The 11,538-nt window shown below is 52.1% G+C and overlaps 1 protein-coding gene across 1 annotated transcript; it reads right to left on the reverse strand.

Annotated features, from left to right (window-relative positions):
* Positions 1–6,854: 6,854 nt before the first annotated feature.
* Positions 6,855–11,006, reverse strand: CCL27 (C-C motif chemokine ligand 27). The gene is made up of 3 exons (XM_073556713.1): positions 10,926–11,006; positions 8,259–8,385; positions 6,855–7,243 (listed from the first exon to the last, which is right to left on the reverse strand). The coding sequence occupies exons 1-3, from the start codon at positions 10,987–10,989 to the stop codon at positions 7,153–7,155; spliced, it is 282 nt and encodes a 93-aa protein (XP_073412814.1). The 5' UTR covers positions 10,990–11,006; the 3' UTR covers positions 6,855–7,152.
* Positions 11,007–11,538: the final 532 nt, after the last annotated feature.

Below are 11,538 nucleotides of genomic sequence, written 5' to 3' on the forward strand. Positions count from 1 at the left end.
GTGACCGGTCTGCACACCCTGTCTTATGAGGAAAGGTTGCAGGATTTGGGAATGTTTAGTTTGCAAAAGAGAAGACTGAGAGGAGACTTAATAGCTGTCTACAAATATCAAAAGGGCTGTCACATTGCAGAAGGATCATCTTTATTCTCATTTGCACAAGGAAAGACTAGAAGCAATGGGATGAAACTGAATGGGAGGAGACACAGATTAGATATTAGAAAAAGCTTTTTGACAGTTAGAGTGATCAATGAGTGGAACAGGCTGCCACGAGAAGTGGTGAATTCTCCTTCAATGGAAGTCTTCAAACAGAGGCTGGACAGACATCTGACTGGGATGATTTAGCGAATCCTGCTTTGAGCAGGGGGTTGGACCAGATGGCCCAGGAGGTCCCTTCCAACTCTACGATTCTATGATTCTATGATTCAGTATATTGTCCCCACCGTACATTCTCCCACACACTGTATATTGTCCCCACAGTACATTCCCCCACACACAGTATATTGTCCCCACAGTACATTCCCTCCACACACAGTATGATGTCCCTACTGTACATTACCCCCACACACAGTATGATGTCCCCACAGTACATTCCCCCACACACAGTATGATGTCCCTACTGTACATTACCCCCACACACAGTATGATGTCCCCACAGTACATTCCCCCACACACAGTATGATGTCCCTACTGTACATTACCCCCACACACAGTATGATGTCCTCACAGTACATTCCCCCACACACAGTATGATGTCCCTACTGTACATTACCCCCACACACAGTATGATGTCCCCACAGTACATTCCCCCACACTGTATGATGTCCCCACACTACATTCTCCCCCCACACACAGTATGATGTCCCCACAGTACATTTCCCACACAGTATGATGTCCTCACAGTATATTCCCCCACACACAGTATGATGTCCCACAGTACATTCCCCCACACTGTGTGATGTCCCCACAGTACATTCTCCCCCCACACACAGTATGGTGTCCCCACAGTACATTCCCCCACACAGTATGATGTCCTCACCGTACATTCCCCCACACAGTATGATGTCCCCACCGTACATTCCCCCACACACAGTATGATGTCCTCACAGTACATTCCCCCCACACACAGTATGATGTCCCCACAGTACATTCTCCCAAATACAGTATGATGTCCCCACAGTACATTCCCCCACACACAGTATGATGTCCTCACAGTACATTCCCCCACACACAGTATGATGTCCCCACAGTACATTCCCCCACACACAGTATGATGTCCCACAGTACATTCTCCCACACACAGTATGATGTCCCCACAGTATATTCCCCCACACACAGTATGATGTCCCCACAGTACATTCCCCCACACAGTATGATGTCCTCACAGTACATTCCCCCACACACAGTATGATGTCCCCACAGTACATTCCCCCACACACAGTATGATGTCCCACAGTACCTTCCCCCACACACAGTATGATGTCCTCACAGTACATTCCCCCACACACAGTATGATGTCCCCTACAGTACATTCCCCCACACACAGTATGATGTCCTCACAGTACATTCTCCCACACACAGTATGATGTCCCCACAGTATATTCCCCCACACACAGTATGATGTCCCCACAGTACATTCCCCCACACAGTATGATGTCCTCATAGTACATTCCCCCACACACAGTATGATGTCCCCTACAGTACATTCCCCCACACACAGTATGATGCCCCCACAGTACATTCCCCCACACACAGTATGATGTCCCTACAGTACATTCCCCCACACACAGTATGATGTCCCCACAGTACATTCTCCCCCACACAGTATGATGTCCCCACAGTACATTCCCCCACACACAGTATGATGTCCCCACAGTACATTCTCCCCCACACAGTATGATGTCCCCACAGTACATTCCCCCACACACAGTATGATGTCCCCACAGTACATTCTCCCACACACAGTATGATGTCCCCACAGTACATTCCCCCACACACAGTATGATGTCCCCACAGTACATTCCCCCACACACAGTATGATGTCCCCTACAGTACATTCCCCCACACACAGTATGATGTCCCCACAGTACATTCCCCCACACTCAGTATGATGTCCCCACAGTACATTCCCCCACACACAGTATGATATCCCCACAGTACATTCCCCCACTCACAGTATGATGTCCCCACCGTGCATTCCCCCACACACAGTATGATGTCCTCACAGTACATTCCCCCACACACAGTATGATGTCCCCACAGTACATTCCCCCACACACAGTATGATGTCCTCACAGTACATTCCCCCACACACAGTATGATGTCCCCACAGTACATTCCCCCACACACAGTATGATGTCCCCACAGTACATTCCCCCACACACAGTATGATGTCCCCACAGTACATTCCCCCACCCTCAGTATGATGTCCCCACAGTACATTCCCACACACACAGTATGATGTCCTCACATTATATTTCCCCACACACAGTATGATGTCCCCACAGTACATTCCCCCACACACAGTATGATGCCCCCACAGTACATTCCCCCCACACACAGTATGATGTCCCCACCGTGCATTCCCCCACACACAGTATGATGTCCTCACAGTACATTCCCCCACACACAGTATGATGTCCCCACAGTACATTCCCCCACACACAGTATGATGTCCCCACCGTGCATTCCCCCACGCACAGTATGATGTACTCACAGTACATTCCCCCACACACATAGTATGATGTCCCCACAGTACATTCCCCCCACACAGTATGATGTCCCCTCAGTACATTCCCCCACGCAGTGTAAGATGCACCTTCAGCCCTCCCACACATAGTATGTTGTTGGCTCCACATTGTATGTTACCCCAGTGTCCATCTTACACAATATGACCCACACCACAGGTGATCATCTCACTTGATTTTGTGTTCTGGTTCTCTGCTGGTCTCTGCTGCCAGTCACATGACCTGGGAATGTCACATGACCAGAAGTTCCTTGAGTCTCTTCATAATTAGGCAAAATTAGTGGTGCAGAGATCTGTCCGCTCCTCACAGTGTCCTGAGGACAAGCTCCAACCTCTCGGGACAGTGGAGCGGCTCCATGGAGGTTGGGAGATGTGAATTATGGTATTTCTAGATTACATCTGACTTTCCCCCCCTGACTGTATCTTCCAGTGTAATAAATGGAAACTCTGATTGCTGGTTCTCTAGGTGGGCTGTCATGTGGAGGCTTGATAGAGGCATTGCTGTGCCTAATCACTGGACAGGAGAGCGCTGGGAGGAGGTTCGGCAAGTCCGTAACAGAGGCCTAGAAGATGCCAAACTCAGCGAAACGCTCTGCAGACCAGTGGAGATTGAACAGTTTTATTATTTGCTTGTGCTATAAAGTAGAAATCCAGAACATCCCGGTCACAAGAGCTTACAATCTACAGGAAGTCAGTGTCCCAGACAAGCGGAAACGAGAGGCGGCAAGCTGAAGATGAGCGAGGACCCCAATATGGGCCATGCTTAGGAGACCCCAATTACCGATTTTCATTGCTGTAATATTGATGCACATAAATGATGATGAGGATGGTGTGGGTGATGAGTGGTGAGGAGGAGGATGATGAGGGGGGATACATCTATCTGTAGATTTAATCATTAAACATGCAGACTTTGTTAGATGTAATTTAGCGTTGAGCGAATATGTGTGGAATCGGTCGCTGAATCTGAATTTGCCATACCGGTGCCGGATTTATGTTTGATGATTCTTTCGGATCAGATTCACTCGTTTCTACTCCCATTGATTCCAAAGACGTTCGGCTGTATTCTGCGAATAATGCAAAAACAATATTCGGCGCCGATCAAAATCGGAATTGAATTTTGGAAAATTTGCTCAACTCTAGTCATGATCGATGTTCCGTGTTTCCGGTTTCTGTGATTAATCTGAATGAATGAGAAGTTCTAGAACTGATTGTGGAGACCTGTGTGTCGTAACCAGTGCCTTCCCCCCTCCCTCCAATCCCGTAAGGAAACACAGACAATCCTAGGTGGGTGAACAGGTCGGTCACAGTTTATTAATGACCTAATCAGGCAATTCCACTACGTAACGGGCGGCCGAGATCCCGTCAGCGATCGACAGGCATGTTGGCCCGACGAGCGGTTACGAACCTTTGCCCTCCTCCGCTTCTACCGCTGTGACTTAGTAAAGGTAAAAATGGTCAGTCATATATATATACATATGCTATCTACAAATGTAACATCTATCCGCCAGTTAGTATGGCCATACACTTCCATTAACACTAATAAGGGAGGGAGGGTGGGACAATAGCTTCCAGGTGTCCACCGGGAGGGAAAGAGGGAGTTAGTGGCACGGACACCTGGCTTTAACCCCTGTAGGTGTGGCCGTAGGACCCTTCCCCTTTAAGAACCATTGGCGGGCAGGGTCATCCCAGTTGGTGCATCATCAAGGGGATTGGTGTGAGGGGGGACCGGGCACTGGCCGTATTGTATTGTCTGTTAGATGGGCTCCACAGTCAGAGGCGCGCTCCTTATGCAGTTCCGCGCCTGCCATTCTAACACTTTGCTTTAATTACACACACGCTTGCTGTCAGTGAATGAGGACACTCTCGTTTCAGAGGCAGTAACTCTGCACGTATCTAGTCCTGCTCTCAGCTGAGGGTTTGGTACAGTTGTATCCAGCGTAGACAACGCTCTGTGAGCTGAACTCATCAGCAGCTGCGCAGATCTCTCTGATGCTGTGTTAGAATGTATCAGTCTGGACTCACAGAGCATTCAACCCATCAGCTGAGGACAGGACTCGATATGTGGGGGGTTAATGGCTCTGAAACAAGAGTGTTCTCATCCACTGACAGCAAGCGGAGATCTGTACAAACCCAGTCTATTAGAAAGCTGCAGATCGTCTCATTTGTACGTGAATTCGGTGCAATGTCTGAGCCCTGCGCCCGGTGTCAGCGCAGCGTGGTGACCATGATACAGGGAGCTCACAGAGCATTGCCGGCACTGGATCCAGGCCCGGTGTCAGCGCAGCACGGTGACCGTGATACAGGGAGCTCACAGAGCATTGCCGGCACTGGATCCAGGCCCGGTGTCACCGCAGCATGGTGACCGTGATACAGGGAACTCACAGAGCATTGCCGGCACTGGATCCAGGCCTGGTAGCGCAGCATGGTGACCGTGATACAGGGAGCTCACAGAGCATTGCTGGCACTGGATCCAGGCCCGGTGTCAGCGCAGTATGGTGACTGTGATACAGGGAGCTCACAGAGCATTGCCAGCACTGGATCCAGGCCCGGTGTCAGCGCAGTATGGTGACTGTGATACAGGGAGCTCACAGAGCATTGCTGGCACTGGATCCAGGCTCTGTGTCACCGCAGCATGGTGACCGTGATACAGGGAGCTCACAGAGCATTGCTGGCACTGGATCCAGGCCCGGTGTCAGCGCAGTATGGTGACTGTGATACAGGGAGCTCACAGAGCATTGCCGGCACTGGATTCAGGCCCGGTGTCAGCGCAGCATGGTGACCGTGATACAAGTAGCTCACAGAGCATTGCCGGCACTGGATCCAGGCCCGGTGTCAGCACAGCACGGTGACTGCGACACAGTGAGCTCACAGAGCATTGCCGGCACTGGATCCAGGCCCTGGTGTCACTACAGCATGGTGACCGTGATACAGGGAGCTCACAGAACATTGCCGGCACTGGTTCCAGGCCCGGTGTCAGCGCAGCATGGTGACCGTGATACAGGGAGCTCACAGAGCATTGCCGGCACTGGATTCAGGCCCGGTGTCAGCGCAGCACGGTGACCGTGATACAGGGAGCTCACAGAGCATTGCCGGCACTGGATCCAGGCCCGGTGTCACCGCAGCGTGGTGACCATGATACAGGGAGCTCACAGAGCATTGCCGGCACTGGATCCAGGCCCGGTATCAGCGCAGCGTGGTGACCGTGATACAGGGAGCTCACAGAGCATTGCCGGCACTGGATCCAGGCCCAGTGTCAGCGCAGCACGGTGACCGTGATACAGGGAGCTCACAGAGCATTGCCGGCACTGGATCCAGGCCCGGTGTCTCCGCAGCATGGTGACCGTGATACAGGGAGCTCACAGAGCATTGCCGGCACTGGATCCAGGCCCGGTATCAGCGCAGCATGGTGACCGTGATACAGGGAGCTCACAGAGCATTGCTGGCACTGGATCCAGGCCCGGTGTCAGCGCAGTATGGTGACTGTGATACAGGGAGCTCACAGAGCATTGCCAGCACTGGATCCAGGCCCGGTGTCAGCGCAGTATGGTGACTGTGATACAGGGAGCTCACAGAGCATTGCTGGCACTGGATCCAGGCTCGGTGTCACCGCAGCATGGTGACCGTGATACAGGGAGCTCACAGAGCATTGCTGGCACTGGATCCAGGCCCGGTGTCAGCGCAGTATGGTGACTGTGATACAGGGAGCTCACAGAGCATTGCCGGCACTGGATCCAGGCCCGGTGTCAGCGCAGCATGGTGACCGTGATACAAGTAGCTCACAGAGCATTGCCGGCACTGGATCCAGGCCCGGTGTCAGCACAGCACGGTGACTGCGACACAGTGAGCTCACAGAGCATTGCCGGCACTGGATCCAGGCCCTGGTGTCACTACAGCATGGTGACCGTGATACAGGGAGCTCACAGAACATTGCCGGCACTGGTTCCAGGCCCGGTGTCAGCGCAGCATGGTGACCGTGATACAGGGAGCTCACAGAGCATTGCCGGCACTGGATCCAGTCATCTGTCTGCGCCAGACTTGGCTGCGAGGGTTTCACATCCAGACTGACTTCTTCAGGAGCTCTGCTTGATGACATATAATCGGGGCCGCTTCATTCAGAAATCTGTCACAAACACTTTAATAAGTCACAACATTTTCACCCAACTCCCCATTGTGCGATTTCTCAAATGTTTTACGCCAATTTTTTTTGGTGCAAAATCTTTGGAGAATCAGCTCCGACGTCTGTGAGAAAGATTCAGATGTTTCCACAGTGTGGATAAGGTGCAGAGGGTGCGAGGCTTTCGGGGACCAGTACCCCAACACGATCCATGTGCCCCCAGTCCATGAAGCCATCATGGCGATAACGGTGGGGGACACGGCAGGGGACGAGCTCGACCCTTCCAGTGCTCAGCTCACTGCAGCTTTGGACGATGTCTCCGAACCCACTGCTGCAGGAAACGGTTAGTGGGGTCCATACATTTCAGCTGGTTCTCCACAAGTAGCCTGTGGGAAAACACGAGAGGGGAGAAAATCAAGGGGTGATGAATAAAGAGCGGGGGGTACGGTCAGTGTACACGGGGTGCTCTGCTCTGGATATATATTGGACTGGACACATACTGGGCTGGGCACATACTGGACTGGACACATATTGGACTGAACACAATGTCTCTTTTCTTCCTCTTCCCCCCTGTGACATTGTGTCTGATGGACAGGTTCAGACCCGATCACATTCCTCATCGCAGCTCGTCACATGGAATGTGCGCAGTTTCTGATCTTTAGTCCCGAGAATTTATAACTCCAGGACTCGAGCAGTGATGGAAATATGCTATTCGCATTAAGGGGGTATTCCGGGGGTCACAGTCTGCCAGGTGTCTGCGGGGAGTCACAGATGGCCCCTCCTGGTACTCAGCAGTGGAGCACGGTGACCGGTCATATCTCTGTACACTGGGGCCCTCAGACAGCAGGACCCGGTGGCCCCATCTCTGTATGCGCCCCCTATGGGTTCTCTAGCACCAGGGCACTCAGCTGACATTGCCGGGGAGCCGCAGCTAGGGGGGATGTGTAACTGCTATTACATGGTGGCCATACTGTACAAAGGGTCTGTGTTCCGACTCATAATTGGGTCCTGAGAATCCTGACCTCTGCTCGCCCACAACTGTATGACCTTCTATGGGTAACAAGAAGGTGAGAGCCAGTAATATATCACCTGAAGTGGAGAAAGGACGTTCTATCTGCTGTACAGTAGACTACCTCTCCATGGTGCACAGACTTGTATTGCATGTTGTGCAGTAAACTGCCTCACTACAACACACAGACCAATATTATCTTCTGCACAGAAGACTGCCTCTCTAGAGTTCACAGACTTGTACTATCTGTGGTACCGTGGACTGCCTCTCTAGAGTTCACAGACTTGTATCTTCGGTACCGTGGACTGCCTCTAGTTCTTCCCACTGCCCCACCATCATCTCCATTCAGGAGGAGCCGAGCCCAGGTGAGAAGCAGCTGCAGGAACACTCACACGATGGCCTTCAGGCTGCACATCCCGTCCTTCTTCTGGAACTGGACCTTGGTCACTTTCTGCAGCATGTTCTTTGGGATGCGCTTAGCCAGCTGGGTGCAGCAAGAAGCGGACGAAGGCGGCAAACCTGAGGAAGACACAAGGCAGCAGGTAGGGATGGGTCAGGTATGTGGGGGATCAATAATCATTATATAGTTGAGGTGAGGAGTAGACACTGGAGTCATCGAACATCATAGAGTCTGGACTCCACCAGTGCCCACATCACCCGTGGCCGTGCAGTGGTAGGTAACATGCCACTGAGCCCTGCCAGCCACAAGACCCCAGGGCCAGACGGCTGCCACGCTGAACTGAGTATGGAGGTGGTCCCGTGACAGCGGGAGGTCATCAACTGCCCCCTGATCACAGCAAACTGGAGGATCAGCCAGAAGGACGGACCCGGGAAACAAAGATAATGCATGAGCTGACATGCGGCTCTGCACCTACCTGTAATATCACAGCACAGCAGGGCAACAACAGAGATTGAGGACCATGAGCTCAGGGCTGTTGTGACCTGACACAGTGGGAGGAGCTGTGGCCTGAGACAGAGGGAGGAGCTGTGACCTGACACAGTGACAGGAGCTGTGACCTGACACAGCGGGAGGAGCTGTGACCTGACACAGAGGGAGGAACTGTGACCTGACAGTGGGAGGAGCTGTGACCTGACAGTGGGAGGAGTTGTGACCTGACACAGAGGGAGGAGCTGTGATCTTGGACAGGGGAAGGAGTCATAACCCTATAGTTCCCTGATAATGCCGCTGGTGGGGGCTGTGATTTTCCTTTTTTTCTTTCAGCCAAATGGACATTATTTGACAGTGGCACTGCACTCGCTGACTCTGCTCACTATTTAGGGCCACAGTAACACGATCAGTATTTGGTCAGTATTTTACATCAGTATTTGTAAGGCAAAGTTAGGAGTGGGAAAAAAATACAGAAGTGGTGACTTTGAAAAGAAAAATGATGTTGCTAAATGCCTGCGGCGAACTGACACCTCCCTCCGGCCGCTGGCATTCCTCACACTGACAGCCGGGGCGTAGTGTCAGTCACTAACATTGCAAACCCTTTTCTTTGTCTGCACCCTGGCCATTGCTCTTCCCTGCACTCAATTGTATGAGAGTCTAACAGATGCAAATACAATTGACGTGAACGCCGCCCAGCAGAGGAGTAGAGGAGCTGTAATCAGCTCACTGCTCTGCCGAGAACCCCATCAGAACACAGGCTACTTCCAACCAGCGCCCTGATGGAGATGGCGCACACAGGAGCATCCCGTGCCCACTGCTATTCTGGAAAGCAGAAGAGGCAGAGGCTGTGCGGGACGGGGAGCGTGGGTTAGATGAGTAAAAGCTTTTATTATGTTTTCTTATATTATATTGCCACTTAATGGAGAACATTACAAGACGCTGTGGGGGACATTATACCTGGGCTTGCTGGCATCATACTATACAGAGGGGTTGTGGGGGTACAGCATTCGTCCTTTTGACTTTGCGCCGAGCGAATCAAAATGCAACATGTTGCGTTTGGCGCAGTTCGGCGCATCGTCAAAAGGACGCATGCGCCGGCAAACGCATACCTGCGCACGGCCAGCGTACCCAATGCTAAAGATAGGGGACGCAGGTCACATGCAGCATCATGCATGCATAGGCGGAGCTGACCGGAGGTGTCGCGCCCGTGGGCGGAGCTTATCAGCGGCCGTGCGCAGCTCCAAGGAACGCAAGTGTGAAACCAGCCTAACTCTGTAATTCTCTGTTGAGCCTCGCCTCTAAAGTACAACACTTTCTTTCACTTTTTCTGCAATTTTTTGAGAAAAAGGTAACAATTGTAATGGAAGTGATCATCAGACTTTCTTACCTGACCCATCAGAGGGGGAGTGTATTAGGGGTCCTGTTACCTTAGTCTCTGACCCATTGCTTTACTTAGGGGATGAGGGATGGGGACGCCATTGGTTTTATCTACCTAGGGCACCAACATACCTTGTCCCGGCCCTGATGGGAGGAGTTGTGGCTTGGGATAGTGGGAGGAACAGTGGCCTGGAAGAGTGGGAGGAACTTTGACTTGAAAAAGTGGGAGGGGCTGTGGCCTGGGACAGTGGGAGAGCTGTGCCCTGGGACAGTGGGAGAGCTGTGGCCTGGGACAGTGGGAGAGCTGTGCCCTGGGACAGTGGGAGAGCTGTGGCCTGGGACAGTGGGAGAGCTGTGCCCTGGGACAGTGGGAGAGCTGTGCCCTGGGACAGTGGGAGAGCTGTGGCCTGGAACAGTGGGAGAGCTGTGGCCTGGAACAGTGGGAGAGCTGTGCCCTGGGACAGTGGGAGAGCTGTGCCCTGGAACAGTGGGAGAGCTGTGCCCTGGGACAGTGGGAGAGCTGTGGCCTGGGACAGTGGGAGAGCTGTGCCCTGGAACAGTGGGAGAGCTGTGCCCTGGGACAGTGGGAGAGCTGTGGCCTGGGACAGTGGGAGAAGCTGTGACTGTGGTCCACCATGTAATTGTAGACATTATGTATCACTCCCATCATCCCTGACTCCTGGCGCTGACAGTCACGGCTCAGCCCTATATAAATATTGAGGTGTCCTATGATCTGTTTGTAATGTGTCTCGGGTATCGGGGTCTCTCGGCTCTGGCCTCTGCTGCCTCTTACCTTGCTGTGTGACTGCGACGTAGACCAGAAGGAGCAGCAGGAGGACGAGGACTCTGGAGGCCATAGCTGTGGTGCTGAGGATCTGGGGGAAGGTGCGGATTCACCTTCCCTTATATCTCTGCAGTCCCACCCCATGTCCTCAGGCGGTGACATCTGGGGATTTCTCTATAATAATGAGAGGGAGATGAAAGAAAGTGTCCGATCACATCTGTAATCGTTTCCTAGAAACACTTTCGATATTACTTTCTTCTAATCACCCTCTAATTGTTTCCTCTAAAGCTGTGTTGCATTTTTTTCACCGCGATCATGAAGAAAACGTAATCTATTTCCATGATTTTCCAATATTATGGCAAAAATGTGGATTTATCAAAAAAAAAACATAGTAACATGGACGCAATGTGTGAACGCAGCCTGTTTCCTATAACTGTTTCCTATAACTGTTTCTTCTAATCATTTCATGTGGGGCCGCACCGAAGCCTCCGGCACCATGAGCCCCGCAGTCCTCCGTGTCTCCCCATCTTGCATGCCCCCATGACCCCTTTAGGCTGTAGACGTCATGCTCTCATGGTCAGGGCGGTCTCCTGTAGGACACGTGGATATGGGACCATGTGCG

The sequence above is a fragment of the Dendrobates tinctorius genome, unplaced genomic scaffold, assembly GCF_039654945.1.
Source record: "Dendrobates tinctorius isolate UK_male_01 unplaced genomic scaffold, ASM3965494v1 ptg000237l, whole genome shotgun sequence".
Taxonomy (NCBI): Eukaryota; Metazoa; Chordata; class Amphibia; order Anura; family Dendrobatidae; genus Dendrobates; species Dendrobates tinctorius.

Excerpts from the sequence above, each read along its gene's own strand:
- CCL27 (XM_073556713.1), bottom strand. The coding sequence starts at position 10,989 with ATGGCCTCCAGAGTCCTCGTCCTCCTGCTGCTCCTTCTGGTCTACGTC. Across the intron at positions 8,386-10,925 it reads CGTCGCAGTCACACAGCAAG|GTTTGCCGCCTTCGTCCGCT; the intron begins GTAAGAGGCAGC and ends TGTCTTCCTCAG. Across the intron at positions 7,244-8,258 it reads TGCAGCCTGAAGGCCATCGT|GCTACTTGTGGAGAACCAGC; the intron begins GTGAGTGTTCCT and ends GTTTTCCCACAG.